The sequence below is a fragment of the Catharus ustulatus genome, chromosome 4 (assembly GCF_009819885.2).
Source record: "Catharus ustulatus isolate bCatUst1 chromosome 4, bCatUst1.pri.v2, whole genome shotgun sequence".
Taxonomy (NCBI): domain Eukaryota; kingdom Metazoa; phylum Chordata; class Aves; order Passeriformes; family Turdidae; genus Catharus; species Catharus ustulatus.
Window position 1 is genome coordinate 14,900,397 of NC_046224.1, and position 18,246 is coordinate 14,918,642.

The window sequence follows — 18,246 nt, forward strand, 5'->3', positions numbered from 1 at the left end:
ATGAGCTGTGTGGTGTAACCCATCTGTGTGCAGGGAGCAAGCACGGGGGAGTAAATAATCCCTAACATCCACACTGCTGTCTGCCAAGGGCTAATAATTCACTGGGGAGCAGACAGGAGAGACGGCCCGTGGGACATTCCCACGGCAATCCCTGATGCAGATGGGGTGTCCGTAGGCTGTGACGACCTATGAGAGCCACACCAAGATGAGTCCCACACTCCCCCAGTGTGGTCCCATGGGCTTCAGCGGGAAACAGTTCCTTGACCCCCTTGGGAAACTTCTGTGGGTTTAGACAAAAGCATGACATTTCAAAGGGTTTGTGAAAGGAAAGGGAGAGGGAGGGAAAAAAAGCAGCCAAGCATGCTGCTGTGGACAAGCCAGGGGTTGGACACACACCTAACACACAGAGAATTGCTCTGGTCAGAGGAACAATCTGGCTACCCAGCACTCCACTGACAGGGCATCTAAGCCATGACTTTCCATGCTGATGGATATTCAAAACCAACAATTTTCTCTAAAAAATGTCCACCTCCCCAGTGGGTACTTCCAGGTCCACATCCCACCCCATTGAGCACCACTGGGGCCACAGAGCAGTACTGTGTAGCTAGCATGCTTCCCCTAGCACCAGTGGGTAGACAGATTGGCCAAAGGGCAATTTGGGAGCAAAGCAAGACCAGCCTGTCCATGTCACTGCAACATTCCTACTTTCATCCTGTAAGAGCAAAGCTTTGACATGGACCATACCCTGGGTTACAGCCAAGGCAGAGCTTAATCCACATCTGGTTCCTACCCTGGCTGACAAAGGCAGAGCTGCACTAAAAACAGTTTTGCATGTTCACTTGCACCAGTGGCACAAACAGAGGTTACTCAGCACAGAAAAGACATGGATGCCCCTGTCACCCTTGCTGCAATCAAGATCTACCAACTCCTGAAGCAGAGAGATGGGTATCAGACATCCTCCCCCAGAGCACATTGAGCCTGAATGCTGTGGTTACAAAAATATGAAGCAGGGTGAACGATTTCAGGAGAGTAAGGGCCGAGACTCACTTGTTGCTGAGTGCTCCTCCCTGGTCGCAGTCGCACGGCCGACATCCGTCCATGTCATTGCTCAGGCCCCAGTGCTCAGGCTGCACGAGGAAACACCACCAGCACTGTAACCTGTTGCAGACTCAGCTCCATCTAACCCAAAGCCACATTTTTGAACACTCACCACAAGCTAGCCCAGACTACCCCACAACCCATGAATCCTGCTCCCCTGGTTGTAGATCTACCCCCACAAGCACCAACACCACTTCTCTACCTGCTCTCCTCCCACCTTGTTGACCATTTCAAGGGCAAAAGAGCCACACATGGGGCAGTGGGTATTTGTGTAGGGCACAGCCCTTGCAGGGCTGCTACTCTGCAACTTGCTTGCTGGATAGACAGACAGACAGACAGACAGACTTGTTTTTCCATGCAGTTCAGTGCTAGATAAGACTTTCTCAGTGTTTGTACAAACACATCCAGTTATCTGACAGCGTGTTTCTATAACACTCCAGCACCATAAACACTACATGGAAATGCATGTGTATGAAATAATCTCTGCCTAAAATAATGGCCTGTTTAGAAAGCAGTTTTTTTGGTAACACTGTTTTCCTGACCATTTCATCTTTCACTCCAGCAAGGAGTTCAGCAGAATTGCCGTAGATCCCTCATTTTCAGAGCAACCACAGGTATCCTAACATTTCACTCCTTATGGTCCCCAGAATTAGACTGGATGCTCCTGTCTGCCTTGACGTGCATCCCAGCTCCCCAAAACACAGCACACTTCACGGCTCCTGACATCCCAAGGTGCCCTCCACAGCCTGAATGCCAGGCAAGGGCTAGTAGGCAGTCAGAGACAGTGGCCACTTGCTCCATGCTTCCCACACTCCAGCCTCCCTCACATCAGTGTCTCCTAATTTATTTTACAGTGAACTACTTGCCAGACATTGATTGCACTGCTTTCCTGTCACCAGACGCTTACAATAGCAGTTTCCTGTCTCCGAATCACACGGATTCCCCCCCGGGTGGGTACCCAGAGGATTACATGCACAAGCTAGATTGGGAAATACAAATAGGCAGGTCAAAAGCAGGACAGGAGTCGTATTTCAGACAGTGTTCAACTTAAATACATACATTAAAGTTTCCCCTGCATTCCCCATTACAGAAATTAATTTCAATCTTTGCCCACCACCTATTCTAGTAAAACTTCCCTGGCCTAGAGACTTAGAATTGAAAAGAAATAAGGAGGATTATACTATTTCCACTGAATACACTAGAAGGATCAAATGGCAAACTGCATTTTAAGGGCTGGTGGGCTCCAAGCTACATCAAATCTACAGCAATGTTTTTCCTTTAGCAAAAACATGAAAAAAATGAAAAAAAAAATCCATCCCATAAACCATCTCCTGGCACAAACAGCTCCTCAAAGAGCTTTTGATCACACATAAAGGAACATATGTTTTTACTCACACTGACAGCCTGCTGGGTCATCAGCACTCAGGCCATAGAAACCTTCTTTGCAGAGATCACAACGCTCCCCCTCAACAAATAATTTACAACGGCACTGTCCAGCGATGAGGCCGGTGGAGAAATCAGTGTAGCGGTCGCAGATCCCACCATTCTGGGAGCCAGCTGGGTCACAGTCGCAAGCTAAGAAGGAACCATGGCACGTGTTCTATTAACTGCTACAAAATTAAAGGCCAAGTCTCACACTGAATTACTGAAACTCAGCTGCTGTGTAGAAAGACTGTCACTCCTGCAAGTACTACACATGATGTGGGTTGGACACACAAGCACCAGGTACATTCCCAGATTTCCAAGGAGAAAACAACACCCAAGCAGGCTCACTCAAGACCTCCAAGACAAACCCCTTGCTCAGGGATGCCAAGGCCATCCCCACCCTGTGGAGTGGGGCTGCACTTACGCTCGCAGACGTCGGGGTCCCGCAGGTCTCTCTCGGGGTGCTGGAAGTAGAAGGGCTTGCACTGCTCGCAGTTGCGTCCCATGGTGTTGTGCTGGCACTCATCACACACTCCCCCGCTGGTGTTCCCCGTCGTCATGTACACAGCCATGTCGAAGTGGCACTGGCTGGAGTGGCCATTGCAGTTGCATTCTGTGACAAGGACAGAAAGCAGAGTAAGAGTGTTGGGGGAAGTGCAACTCTGCAGAAAAGGCACACCAGTGTCAACCAAAGAGCAGGAAGGATTTTACACTCAAGCCCAAGTAACAGCATGTAACACTCATGGCAGCCAGCTCTGCATTTTACTCCAACTCACTTTTGCATGCGTTGCTATTGCGACCTTCAGCGGGGCGCCAGGGTAAGTCATGGTAGAAATCCAAACACTGCTCACAGTTTAATCCCTTGGTATTATGTCTGCACATGCAGTGACCATGAACCTGTAATTGAAAAAAAGGGAGGAAAAAAAAGAATAAGAGTTGGTTATAAACAGAAAAGGGAAAAAACCCAAAAACATTCTGCAAAGAACGCAAAATAAAGCTGGCACATAATGGACATTTACATTTGGAGACTTTAGTCCATGTAATTGCATTTAGAAAGGACATAAAAGGCCAGAGGACTGTCCTTCACCTGCCCAGGTGTCCTCATACAAATTTGTCCTTCTTTCCTTACTGGAACTAGTGCCTGAATAAATGCTTTCAGAAATAAACAAGGAGAGCATAGTTCCACCCCAATAATCACAGAAGCTTCTTGGAACTAAAAGTTAGCTGCTTATTTGCTGTTTATTAGCTATTAACATGCATCTATTTATATCAGCAGGTCACTAGCCCAGTGCCCTCTTTCCAGTCCTGCCTTGATTCTCAAAGCAAAGATAACAGCCAGTTTGGATGGCATTTATCCATCAGCCCAAGCTTTGCCTTGTGTACTGAACAAGCACCAAGCAGACCAAGAGTAGTTGTGTGACAGCTGCTGCCACAGCACTATAGCCATGATGTTAAAGGCAAAGCTTGAGTGGAGACACCAAACCTAACATAGGGCAATGGAGCATATCCAGCTCAACAGCATCCTGCAGCCCTGGACAACCCACACAACTGTCCCACACGCTTCCACAGCTCCAACCAGTTAATAACTCACCCATTAACAGGGTGCTATTACAGCTTGTCATGCAAAAATCATGGGGAAAAACAGACCCCAGAAGGCATGTGGCACTTGTGCAGCAGCGTATCATGGAGGCAATCTGGGTTTTCCTTCAGGCCCTGTGTTTATTAGGGCTACAACCTCCACTTCTCAGCTGGTAACAACTAATACAAACACAGGTTATGCTTGATTCACAGGTGTTTCAGCCTTTGATGCCTCTATTCCACTTCAGTTTTGAGGTAACCAAGTCAACTCATACATTGGTCTCTGACCTAATAATGTTATACTCCCTTTCTTCATTCCTACATTTCAGTTTCAACAGCTCTTTAACGTAATTAGAAAAGGAACGTTAAACCAATTATCATCTAATCTGAGATCTGTGTTTGATTAATACCAATAATGACAGACATGTTTGCCAAGGAGGAACAATTACAACAGTTTTGTTGTTTAAAAATCAAGCGTGCAGAGGCGAGGCACAGAGTGTCATCTTTACATTTGAGTTCAAATCACTTAAGAGAGGCATAGACAAGAAGAGGTTTGTGCAGAAAAGTGTGCACATTTACCATTCCTTCCACTTCCTCATCCAAGCCCTCCACGGGCGCACACTCGCTGGCGTGTCCGTAGCAGAAGCAGTTCCCGCGAACCACCATGTCGTAGATGGCATAGTAGTACTTCTCTCGGATCTCCATCCTGGAGTCCAACAGGTTATCTCCCAGCGTGTGCAGCTTGACGAACTTGACTCTCAGATTTGTGATCTTCAATAGGTCTGCAGAGGACAGGCATAAAAAAATCCTAATCAGCAAGCTCATTTTGGAATTATTTAGCAGATATTTTACTGAAGAGGAGGAAGCCAGGAGTGACTTCCTAAGCGTGCTTCCTATGGGCAGATTAGATCAGACCTAATTTCAGCACCTACACATCACTTCATACTCCCCAAATTAAAAAAAAAATTACATTATTTTACTGCAGGTTGATAACTGTATAAGTAAATTTAAGCATAATTTAAAATAATGGTCTATTTTATTATAGAGATGCATAGGCACATACACAAACATTAAAGGTGAGGAGAAAAGCACCATCTAAAAGACACTGATTCTTTGAGGTTTTAAAATGTAAGATGGAGAAGGACTTGATATCAAGAAACTACTCACAAGTGGACCAGGAGCCAATAGAGTTATGAAACTTTTAGAAAAAGTCTTAGTTGGAAACAGAAGACAAATAATTCTTCTTTTGTATACGCCCAACTTTCCTAGCAAATATAATTAGTTACATTTTGTGGAAAGAAGTAACACCCCATCACTGACCAAATACAAAGAAGTTCTTGAGGGATAATCCATGGGAATACAATATTGCACTAATTAATACCATCCACATGTTTACTTTGATATTGTGAATCCTATGTAATTTCTTATAGCCTTGAACTAGGCTAGACAAAGCACTTCAAGCCCATGAAAGTAGTTTCTCCTTAAAAATGTTGAGCAAAGATAAAAAACAACATTAAACTCATAGCAACCAGCAGACACTCCTCTACTTCACATATTTCCTTTTGCTCCAGGTAACTTTACACTGAGGGACATGAACCCAACCTGAGAATGCATATTAAATCAGAGGTCAGCTTAAGGCTGAGCACTGCAGTTCCCTCAGGCCAAATGCCCCACAAGGTTTCTCTTAAAGCCACGCTGAGCTGAGCAACAGATCTCTCAACCTCTGCATTCATGGATTACCATGACTATGCACAAACACTACAGCAAGTTGTGGTTTATGACCACATCTGTGTGATCCAGCCATGCAGTGCTACCATGGCAAACTGCTCCAAAGTCATGACTTTGTTCTGAAAAATAAAACAGACCCCATTGGTTTTAGCTAGAAGTGCACAATGAAATAAGTACCTTTGTAGCTCTGTTTATTTGCTTTCTGAATACTGTACAATTACAGGATCACATTCAAAGGTTTCTCTTCACAACTGCAAGCATTTTGGGGAAAGGGGGTCTTTAATGAAAATAAATCCCTGATCAATTAAGAAAAGGACCAACTTCAATGAAGTGTGCAAGAGCAACCCCTTGATTTCACAACACTGATCTTTATTTCCCAGCACGTCACTGCCTGAGCCAGGAAAAGGAGCCATACAAAAAGGTACTCATAGGACTTCAAAACTGCTGTTGGGGCTAATGCATGACTTTATTTGTGGATTATGGCTTTTTGTAAGCAAGTAAGTACTGAAATGCTCCCAAATCAGCCTGAAAGGAAACTGCATACATACTCTGAATCCTTGGACTGTATGGATCTTCAATTCGAAAAGCAGGATCTAGAACACGATATATTACCTGGAGGAAAAATCAAACAATGAAAGATTCAGCTTCAAAAATAACAGAATCTGAATTTGTAAGGAAAAAGTCTACACAATAAACATATTGGAAAAAAATGTCTCTGACCTCTCCCTCTGTTGAAGGTTCAATGTCAGAGTACCGGGAATCACAAATTATATCATCCACTTTCTTCATGGGTCCAGTTGAAATCCCAGGAAACGAGCTCTCACAGTCATATGCAAAATACCTGTAAACTTGCCAAGTCTCTCCAAAGTCAGATGATCTTTCAATCAACATTGCAGCAGGACGGAATGTCTAATAGTAAGAAAAACAAGAGATTTCATTTGGTTAATTATTACTTGCATTTACATTGAGTCTTGTTAGTGTGAGCAATCCACACGTCTGGATTTTAATCTCTCTCCTTGCACCGACTATTTCCAGTATGTGGAAATATTGGATATACTTTTCTGATGATACTTCACTTTCTTCTCAGAGGCAGATACGTGAAATAACACACATCAAACCATAGACTACCTGTTTTCAAAAGATGGCACTCAGTGGCCAACAGTTTAAACACACTTAAAATAAACAAGAAAATTTGGAAGTTTTTTGGATTCCAAATGCTTTCGGAAAAGTGGGGGTTAAAGTAGGGCTTTACAGAGACATAAGGATTTTTTTCCCACAGCTTGTGGAAAGCAGCAGAGCCTTCTTCCTTGCTGTACCTCTTCACCTGATCTTTTACAAAGGAGCACTGCCAGTGCTCTGACACCCAGAAGTTACTGCTGAGCAGTCCCTCTGATGCTCAGAGAAGCCCAGCATTTCCTCTCTTTGTCTGACCACATGACCTTGTGCAGCATCTCTGACATTCAGTGCCAGCTGTCCTCTGTGCTGCCTTAAAAAAATCTTTATGGAGATTGAGAGGTTCAGCTTCACCCACTCATGCTGCATTTGATTCTCCCAGTCCCCAATGACCCCTCCTCCAGCTGGTCTTGCCCATACTCAGGCAGGCTGTATTTGCTTCACACAAGCCAGTGTCCTTCTTACCTACACGTATCCAACTCTAGAACAACGAACTAATGCAGTTTTGAAAAGATTTTTAATCCCTATGACCTAGAAAAATCATGTTTTAATTTTTGTGCTGCCTTTCAAAAACCAGATATTTATTTAACCCTGGCTTGTACCTACCAAGAAATGCCAACAATATCTTCTTTAGTTTTATGTATTCAGAGGAGGACCTCCCAGAGCCGAGCACAAAAGCATTTCAGTCACAGCTGGAAAAAAATTTCCTCTCTGCTTCCTGGCTGAAAATATCACCCAACTTAGAAACTAGTATCTCACTCAACAAAAAAATTTAGCAGCCCAGAAGTAAGGTAGCTCAACTGTCTACCACACAAAGTCCACAAAGCATCATTAAAACTATCTTTCCCCTGCAGTCTTCCTCCTGACAGCAGACCAAGACCCAGCACTAGGGGACAATGGTTGCAGCACCCACATCACATCAGGGCTTTTTGGGGGTCCCTCACTCCTGGTTTCAGTAGAAATGACCACCTTCCACCTCAGCCACCACCTTAAGGCACAGGGAGAAACCCTAGCTGACACCACAGGAAAGAGGAACCAGCTGTCCTAGAAAGCTGATGCGTAAAAATGAAGAGATTAATTTATCCACGTGGGAAGAGCATTTAGGATGTACAGGACATAAGCTACCATTCCAAGACATCTGTTTGTAAAAAAACAAAGACACTTTGTGTACAGATGTTCCTTCTTCCTGAAGACTTTTCCATTTGCCAAATGAAAACTGATACCAAGGCCAACTTTTTTCAGGAAAAAAACCCTTGCTACTATAGGACTTAGCTAACAATCTTCTAGAATACAACCACCAGAGACACACAAAGACAAAACCCAGTTTCAGCATGACTCCTTCTGCAGTCTCACTGGAGTTCAAACACAAGTCAGAACTCAGCCTTTCTGCATGACTTCAGCACTGGTTAATGGTTGGCAGCTCCAAAAAATTCAGGCCAAACAGTTCAGACAAAGCTCAAATCCCAAATATCAAATAGATGGGAAGGATTGTGAGACCTCTCATTTCCTCATGTTTTAGAGTTTGGGGTAAGGCTGTGGCTTCCTTACCTTGAAGGTCATAATGAGATGAGTGAAATGAAACTCAGCCTCCAGGTCCAGTTGGATAGTCACATTTTCCAAACCTGCAGAGGCAGAGAAAAGGTGTTCAGCGAACAAGGACACCTGCCAGTCTCTACATCTAAATGTTGCCAAAGCATGAGACTGTTGGCATGAGACTATTTTCTCTACCACTTGGTCTGTTGTGAAAAAGAAATACGATGATTTAGTGTATGCCTGAGGTACAGGGGGAGACACCAAGAACCTGCTAAAGAGTATCACACATGGGGTTCCTGCACACGATCAGCACCAAACACACCACACCCAGAGCGTGAGCCTGCAGTGTTATTTGATACAGAACCATGGCCCAGTTGCTGGATTTGGGGCAAGGATGGGACCACCACAAGCTGGGTCCTGGCGCCAAAGCTCCCAGTACAGCTGGGGATGCTGAGCCCAGACCCGTGTGGGGGCCACAGGCTGTTCTCCCATACCCCAGCCTCTCTGGGAGCAGCAGCAGCACAAGCTTCTGCAGCCCTTACACCCCCAGTCTCACCAATGTCTCACTGATTCCCCACCATTTTTCACTCACTCTGGAGTCTCCTATCCACAAGAACAGTTCCTTTATAACCTGGTTTTGAGACACTCCTAAAGCTGCTGTCACAGCCCTACTTTGCAATCTCAAGTGTTAAGAAAATGGCGAGAGGCAAAAGTTTTCCAAATTGCTGTATGACTACCTGTGGTCAAGGACTCTGCACAGAAAGGAAGAAAACCAGCTAGAAATACCATTTTGCCTTGTGAAAAGAGCTCTCAAAACAGCTGGATACTAATTATACTGTAGTTAGAAATAAAAAATAAAATAAAGATTTACAGAGAGGAGAAAGGCTAAGAAATTAAAATATTAAAACAATAAGGCACATTAAATTTTTGACCAGCTGTAACCTTCTGTGAAGCATGTAGTAATGGTCCCTTATGCTGTATGCCTGAATAGACGAAAACATGAATTGGACAGAAAGAATCATTTGTTTTTTATTGTTGAAGGACATTTTCATGACCTTATGAGCTAAGAAACTTTTCTGTGTGAATGCTGCCAAGCCTATTGCAAAAAACATGAATTATCTGGAATGCTGGAAGAGAACTGCTGGAGGCAAGCAGCTTGCTAGGCTGATCTAAATGGTTAAAAAGGATTTAGTGAAAACCTTTCTTTAACAAGCAGCAAAACTGTTATAAATATTACCTTTTTTTTCATATACAATAAGGCAGCTGCTGCCAATGCATTTGCAAAAATCCCATCTTGTCCAGCTGGCTTTAAGGCTTCAGGGTAGGACTGCTGTTTGAGAAACCCTCGTTGCTGTGTTTTGTGTATAAAGGCATGCCAAAAGCATAACCAGAAAAGTAAAACAGGCGGAGGAAAGATTAAAAGAAAAAATAAAAACCCCACCAAACTAATATGCAATTTTTGTTTTTAACGAGTTGGCTTGTTTCTGCAGTTCATTTTATTGTTTGGCAAATGGTACAAAAATTCAGGGAGCTCAGGAGGGAGAAGACAGTTTACAGGGTAAGAGATATCCCTGGCTTTACTGTCCTGGGGCAGGAAAAGGAAATTGGAGGTCTGCAGGCAGGACAACAGCCTCCAGCTCTGCTGCCAAAGCCCCTCGCACAGCCTGCAGCCCCGCAGCCTGGGGAAGCCCTGGTGTGCAGCCTTGGCAGCGCCGCCCTGGGAGATTCGCTCCTGGAAGGCTGCTCCACTGCTGCTGCCCAAATAAGAGGGAGATCTGAGGCCAGCGTGGAAAACTCTTCTCTTTAGGAAAGGATTCTTGCAGAGTGCTTGGACGGCTGTTTCCAACACTCCTGGAGGACTCCTGGAGGACTCAGGGGTTTTGTTACAGATTAAGGACCGCTCCAGGGCACATGAAAGCAGCCAGTTTTACTCACAGCTCCTCGCACAGCATGATCCTTCACAGGGCAGCAATCACCAGGCCAGAGATAACAGCAAACCCACAGGTACCCTTAAACAAAAGGAGGGAAAACAGCTCCCAGCCCCGGAAATTGCTCTGGACAAACCGCATACCATTTTCCGACTGCCACCAGAGCTTCAGGCGATTCGGAGCGAACGTGGTGACGACATTTTCAATGCGATGACTGTCGGGATTGAGAGTATCGTGGAAGGGATCCTCCGAATCACATATGAAGCATTTTTTGTCCTCCTGAAACAACACGATAATCAGCATTACTGATTTTATCCATGGGGCAATAGTTGCTTCCTGCAGATAAGAGTATTTTCCATCCATATCACATTCCACTCATTTTGCCTGCAGGAGTCATCAAAGATTTTTTTTTGTTGAAATGCTAAGTGTTTTTACCTTTATGAATTAATGCAAATTGCCAAATGGAAAATATGCCAGGAATTCCATAAACTTCATTTTTAGGGGAAGCATGTTTTCAATGAAAATTGCAGTTTCAGGAAATCTCTTCCAGTGCACATATTCTCCAGTGAATACAAAACCAATCAGAGCGTCTACAGAAATATTGCTGAATTGCTTCTGTAAAAAATGCACACGTGCAAAACTGCATCTTAACAACTTGTGAGAAATAACTCTGGCTTTTGGAAACTGGCTTGGAGATGCAAGTTGCCTGCATTAGGGACACCTCTTGTGAGGCTCAGTGCACATCAAGGAGCCCCTAGTGATTTAGCCCTTTTCTCTGAATTCAGCTTGTCAAACTCCTACCTAAACCTTGCATCTTCAACTAGTATTGCAACCCCAAAGCGTGTACATAAAGTCTGTTCACACATTACAAAGTCTGCCCAAGTAAAACCAGCTCAAAACAAGTCTGGCATGTGCTGCTTGGGAAAACTGGAAGTTTCTTCACCAGGGGAAGAAAAACCCCATCGTGGCTATTACTACAAACAGTGCTATTTTTGCATTGTCCTTCTGCCTAAAACTGCCACTTTCTGGTTGCAAGGTAGGGTGCAAACTGAACCAAAAGGGAGAGTTCCTGCCCAGACCAACGGGAGGGGGCAGATGAGGGAGAGGAGCTCCTGGGATGGCAGTGAAAGAACCCCAGCACACCAGGAACTCATCCCTGTTAAAGGCTACACAGGCATCATTCCTCCGGCATGGAGACAAATGCAATTCAGCCGAGAATGTGAGAGCTGTCAGGTCTGCACCACATAGGCATCATTCCTTCAGCACGTTTATGGAGACAAACGCAATTCAGCCAAGAATGTGAGAGCTGGCAAGTCTGCACCACACAGGCTTTCCATTTCACCAGTTCTGCCTTCAGTGCTCCTCCCAAGCTCAGGGCTTCACCTCCCACGAGCCCTCAATCACTCCTCCAGCAGAAAGAATGGCAAGAGCAGGGGTCCCAGGGAAGATGTTCCCTACTGTGTGCTTCAGGTTTCTCTCCCCCTGCACTTCATACTACAACTTGCTCCTTCTGCGACCAAAACTGAATCCTAGAAGACCTAATTCTGCCAAGCACTCTGTGTGGCCACACCCCATGGTACTGAGAGGCACTTTCCACGATTTCTTCAATACCACACACTATGGTACAGAATAACCAGGGACATCCCAAATGCTAAACTGGGCCTGGGAGATCGGGAATATGGGCACATGAGAACTTCTGAATTGATGTTTTTTACAATGGCACTTCAACATTTTTTGAGACAAGAAAATGTAACAAAGCACCTTTGTTATTTTGTTCTACCAGAGATGCTGTTAAAGTCAATCCCAACACACACTGAAAATGTTCAGTGAAGCTAAATCACACATCAAAGTATCAACTCTATTAGACAACTTATATGGTAAAACTAAAGGTGGGGAAAGGAGGAGGGGAGATTTGGTAACTTCAGGGTACAAATGAGTCAAGTGCTACAGCCCCTCCTGCTTCCCGTGGTTTTCCTTCCAAGTGCCAGAATCCGGCCCTATTGTGTCCACAGCAATTTGCCCGTAGATTATCCCTTTACTTTCAGTTCAACAGAGTTATATGTATAACTGATAGCTTATTCTTCTCCACCATCCTTTCTTTCTCAGAGATTTTAAGTTTGGTGAGCTGCTTCTGGCTTTAAAAAGCAACAGCTCACCAGATGTGCTGAGACAACCTTATTTGCATCCGTTCTCTCCGAGACCATACACGTGTAATTACATTACGGGGACTGTGGACAAAACATTGCCGGGCCCCTACAGCCCACTCTCCATTAGAGGAAGCTGTCTAGACGGCTCCGAGCGAGCCTGGAAATAGAACATTAATTGAACTTACTGCAGCACATTCTTCCTTATTGGCCTCGATCAGGAAAGCGGGGTCGGGAGCCGAAAGCCGCGGGGCATTCCCTGTACCCCGGTGTGGGGTCCCGCACGGGGCACGATGCTGCCGCACCGGAGACCGCCGCCCGCTCCCACCCGCAGGCGGCGGCTCGGCCCCGGGCAGCTCCCGCACCCCGCGCAGTCCCTGTGCAGTTCCCGCACCCCGCGCAGTCCCTGTGCAGCTCCCGCACCCCGGGCAGTCCCTGTGCAGTTCCCGCACCCCGGGCAGTCCCTGTGCAGCTCCCGCACCCCGGGCAGTCCCTGTGCAGTTCCTGCACCCCGCGCAGCTCCCGCACGCCGCGCAGGAGGCGATGCCCGCCCCACCGCCGGCACCGAGCGCGACGGCCGGCGCGGTGGCCGGGAGCGCTGCCCGCCCGCGCCCCGCGCTCACCTGGAGGTGGCTGACGATGCAGTAGGGCTCGGGCTGGCGGAGGCCGCAGGTGGAGGAGGCGGAGAGGCGGGAGGCGCGGCCGATGAGCAGGTCGCCGGTGGCGGGGTAGCAGCTGCCCTCGGCGCAGCCATAGCTGTACTCGGGCTCCTGCGCTGCCGCGGGCCACAGCGCTGCGCGGCCGCGGAGGGAGAGAGGGGACAGAGGGTGAGAGAGGCAAGCGGGAGCGCGGCCGGGCTGGGCGCCCCGAGCCGCCCCGGCGGGCGCTGCAGAGGCGCGTCCAGCCCGCCGCGCCCCGACGGCGGCCGGAGCGGAGCGGAGCGGAGAGGGAGTTACCGAGGCAGCAGCAGAGGTACAGCGGGAGGCGGCCCATGGCCGGCGGCAGGACGGGACGGGTCGGGATGGGACGGGTCGGGATGGGACAGGACGGGACGGGACGCGGCTGCCCCTCCACGCGCCGCCGAAAGCCGCTGCTCCGGCTGCTCCACGCAGGCGCCGGCGTTCCCGACCGCGGCCCCGCGCCGCCGGGTGCCCCCCGGCCCTCCTCCTGCTCCTCCTCCTCCCCTCCGCATCCGCGGGGCTGGGCCGAGCCCCTCCCGCCCGGCCCCTCGCCCCGGGGCGGCCCGGCCCTCAGCCGGGGTAGGGAGCGCAGCCGTCGAGGAAGGGTGGCTCGATCGCGGTGGTAGGCACGGGGAGAGCGGGCTGCGGAGCTCCTGTCCCAATACAGCCAGGGAGCCCCGAGGAGGGCACCGGGGACTCCAGCCCGCCTGCCCGCAGGCTGTGCTCTTCCCGCTGCTCCCCAGCGTCGGGCTCTGGGCAGGCTGCGACAATCGGAAGGGGGTGATGGATAGATGGGGGGAATCGCCAATGGGATGCACCCCCTACCTGCCCCTGTCGGTGGAGAAACAATGAAGGAATGGGGTTATTGACCTAATCCTGCCTTCTGCCGGTAGTGTGGATGGAGCCGGGCCTCTGCAAGGAGAGGATGGATGGATGGATGGATGGATGGATGGATGGATGGATGGATGGATGGATGGTGGTGCACGCTTGTGTGATAAGGCCCCAAACCCAGCAAAGAATCAGGGGGTTGGCAATTGTCACATGCAAGGCTCAGTAGCTCTACTCTGCCTGGTGCTGTAGTGCCAGCACTCGTGGCTCAGGAGTGCCATTCCTGGGGACGGTGGCCGTGCTGCCATACATGGCCAGGTGTGGCCCTGGCACAGGCAGAGATGCCCAACAAGCCTAGGCCAGCCAGGCCACGTTGCATTTGCTGGGAGCACATGGCACTGTTGCCTTCCCAGGGGCACTGGAGCAGCTGCGAGGAATGAATGGCTGTGCTGGAGCTGCCCCTGTGCCCCAGCCTTCCACATCAGTTCCCTGGCCGCTGCTGGGGAACATGGGAGCTTCACTGGCTAGTGGCAGTCCCCTTAGCACCCAGGGAAAAGGTTTACTGGTAAATAAATGCCTAGGAGTCTGTATGAAGGATGGATGTGGCTAGGACAAATGCCTGGGTTTCTATACCCACATTTTGCTTGTGCACGTGTAACACGTGTACTTGTATAAATCTTTACGAGGTACCAGTGTCCCTCAACACTTTGCCTTCACTATTTGCTGTGTCAGAATGAAAACACACCATGGTCTGTCTGGCCCAGCAAACCCTGCCGAGGTAGGTAAATATGTTCATTCTCATTTTACAGATGGATAAGCAGAAACAGAGAGATACCAAGTGACTTGCCCTAAAGGTTAAACACCAGGTTTGAAACATAACCCAAGACTCTGGCTTAAAGAATTTGTGGAGCTATTTAATTGAAGATATCCATGAAATTAAATAATTCTAAATTGGCAGGGCAGGAATTGTAATACTCTAAACTTCTTCTGCAATGTGGTCTACTGAATTCACAAAAGAAATTCAGTTTCATAACTCTGTTACATTTTTTAAGCTTCAGTACAACAAACATTTTTGTCCCCCCACAAACAGAAAATGTTTTACTTTGCTGCCCTTAGAGCCTCCTCTGGCCCATGGCAGATGAGCAGGGGCATCACCCCATATGCAACTGTTTCCTGGCCACTGGGCTTTTTTCTGTCCTGAATTTTTTCAACTTGAAGGGGTTTTTTTTGGTTTTTTTTTTTTTTTTACTATTTCATAGACTTGTAGAAGTCTTATCCTCCCCTATAGGCTCCTTTGTGCCTTGCCACAGTGAACATGATGACATGCTTTGTTCCAGCCTGGGGGTGACCCTTCTGTGTGACATCAGGGATTGAGGTGGAGCTTCAGCCACAGACTGGGGTGGGCACCATCACCCGTAACTGTGGTACTCTTTCAGACGTAACCAAAACCACCACATTTAGTGTGTGAGTAATTAGGAACAGGGAACTTGTGTCCCTCCCTCTCTTCAGAGCTCGTGACAAATAGTGAGTGGGAGTATTTTAATTTGATTCTTCAAATTATAAAAATTCAGTTTTGTGTTGTGCCCTATCCTTGTGGTTGGTGAACCACCTTTACAGCCCTGGAGTATCTGTGTTTGTGCATGGTTGGAAATCTCAAAAAACCAAAATTTCAGAATTTGACCCAGGACACACCTGATCACCCATTTTTTTAAAACACTGCAGCGGTTGAATGCCTGGTAGACAGAGAGCTGATGATATGATTTTGATTAAATGTGTCTTTGATTATATGTCAGTTCAGTTATGTTGTTTGCATTTTGATTAATGCCATTGAAGTCAAAATTATCTACAGCAAGAAAATTATTTCAATTCTTTTTCAAGAAACAGTTTTCTGAAGCCATTTCTGCCCTCAAGGAAGAGGTCCAGGGGGAACTACAAATGAATAGTTTCTAACTGGAGACAGCATTTTCCCCACAAATTAACTTTGAAAAAAGTTAAACTTTGAACGTTTTTGCGTCACTTCCAGTGGGAAATGTGGCACAGTTTTAAATCTCAGAAGCTGTCACAGGATGGATTTGAGGTTCTGTGGCCACTGGTCCCATCGGATCTGCTTCCTTTGTGTGTGTGAGCATGCTTGGAGGCAGGCAGGGGAGGTTAGACTCTGTGCTGACTTTCTTGTTCCTGCTTCCGCTTTCCTTACAGCGATTTCTGTTTTCCCCCCATGGATACATATCCTCTCCAGGCCTGTTTAACTGCCTTGTGTTTACAGATTTCTCATCCATGCAGCTTGTGGAAAGCTATACAACAATTCTCATAGTCAACTGTGGTTTTCAGGAGGAAGTTCTCTTTCAACTTTTCGCTTCAGGTTTTCAGAATTCAGATTTTTAAAGCCATGGATGAAATAATTTTGTTTATATGCAATTGGGAATTTCTGCCTAAGAGCTTCAGTTTGCCTCTTCCAGGTGCAGTCCAGCAGAGATGCACTGAAACCTGCAGAAAAAGCCTTCATTACCTGGAGACCTGCATGTGAGCAGCTTGGTGTGTGCTCCAAGTAAAACAGAGATGTTTGATTTCATTATGTCAAAGTCAGTCTAAATACAATCATCTGATTACAGCCTAGTAACTTAGAAAGAAGCCTCACACCTCACAGATGATTTTTTTTAAAGTGCTGAAATTCAGAAAATGCTAACCCACAAATTCCGTGCATTCCTATGTTCAAGGGATTTTGTTAGATTGTATCAAGATTTTAATTTGATTCCATTATTTCCACAATAGGATGTGCTGCAGTGTAATGCATGTAGCACGCTGCCCTGGAGCACAGCTGGTTTGAGTTAGAGGAGTATCTCTGAAATCCCGTCTGCCAGCAATTCCCACCCAAGCCCCCAGCACATACCAGCGCTACTTTAGCTCTTGTAAACACAAGAGCTGATAACTCTGCAGTGTTTATCTGCGTTGGATCGATAAGGATTGTTTCACGGGTGCTGCTGGCGTGGGTGAATGTTAAAAGCCCTGTGTTCCCGCAGAACATTCCTCGTTTCACAGACGTGGTCTGGGCTGCATCTGAGCTCCGAAGCAGCCCCGTGCTGACTGAGGTCCCTCGCTGTGGGAATGACACGACTGCTTTTGACTGAGAAAAACCCATCATTAGTCTGCTCTGCGTCCTGCAGCAGTGTGTATACCAAGGGTGGGTCTTTGAAACTGAGGCATAGCTCACTTCAGTCTTTTTAAAACTCTGGCGTATCTTTAACATTTGCTTAACCACAGATTCCTTCTTTGTTTATATTAAAAAAAGGAATTACAGACAGCCTAAAACTTAGGCCACCTCATGTGTTCTTGATGGCTAAAATACACTGCTGGGTGAACCCTGATTTCTGTGAAGTGCTGCATTGTGGGAGAAGATCTGGAGAAACTGGTTTTCAGCATTTCTGACCTCTTAGACTCGCTGCTTAAACCTAAGAGCTGGAATTATTCTCTAGTCGTTGGTTACATTAATGAAAAAAGCGTGAAACCCCTTATAAGCACAAGAAAAACGGGCACTGCAGGAGCCCCATTGCCAGAGAAAAGATTTTAAAGTCGCTTTTGGCGTTAAGCATCGGAGCACTGCCATCCAGTGGGCGCTGGGGAATCGGCTCTGCCGCCCACCGCTGCTGGCCCGGCGCTGCACGGAGCATTTCCAGTGAACACAGCGGGACCCTCACACCGTCAGGGGCTCCTGGTGGGGCAGCCCTGCTCTGCCTCGGTGAGGACATGGGGCTGGAGCAGCGGCAGTGCCTGGGGATGCTGCGGGTTGGCAGCAGGGGTGGCTGCAGGAGCCCGCGGGGTTTCATCTTTATCGCCCCATCTGAGTTGGGCAGCCCCGAGCAGGGGCAGGGCACAGCCACGTTTTTCGGGGTTTGGCAGAAGACACAGGGTGTTGAGAGTCTGTCTTTGAGACAGATATCAGCAGCTCTCTGAGCAATAATCTCTTTGCATTTCCAGCCCCCCCACCACAAGAAGCCCTAGACTGTGCACAGTACAATAATATTGTAGAGCTCCTTCAAAGACTACACCTGATTACTAAATCAGATGGTTTATTACAAGGTATTTCCTATTTCCATATAAATTCAACTGGACAAAAGAAGAAAAAGTAAAAAA

The 18,246-nt window shown here is 47.2% G+C and overlaps 1 protein-coding gene across 1 annotated transcript in view; it reads right to left on the reverse strand.

Moving 5' to 3' along the window:
- LAMB1 (laminin subunit beta 1) overlaps positions 1-13,690 on the reverse strand; it is a 42,388-nt gene extending 28,698 nt beyond the window's left edge. Inside the window, exons 1-12 of the mRNA XM_033058951.1 lie at positions 13,564-13,690; positions 13,231-13,400; positions 10,607-10,742; positions 8,551-8,624; positions 6,550-6,738; positions 6,378-6,441; positions 4,681-4,883; positions 3,300-3,420; positions 2,948-3,136; positions 2,494-2,673; positions 1,965-2,077; positions 1,048-1,127 (exon numbers count right to left, since the gene is read on the reverse strand). Coding sequence (XP_032914842.1) covers positions 1,048-1,127; positions 1,965-2,077; positions 2,494-2,673; positions 2,948-3,136; positions 3,300-3,420; positions 4,681-4,883; positions 6,378-6,441; positions 6,550-6,738; positions 8,551-8,624; positions 10,607-10,742; positions 13,231-13,400; positions 13,564-13,600 — 1,556 coding nt within the window. The 5' untranslated portion in view covers positions 13,601-13,690. The remainder of the gene's footprint in view (positions 1-1,047; positions 1,128-1,964; positions 2,078-2,493; positions 2,674-2,947; positions 3,137-3,299; positions 3,421-4,680; positions 4,884-6,377; positions 6,442-6,549; positions 6,739-8,550; positions 8,625-10,606; positions 10,743-13,230; positions 13,401-13,563) is intronic.
- Between the last annotated feature and the right edge of the window lie 4,556 nt (positions 13,691-18,246).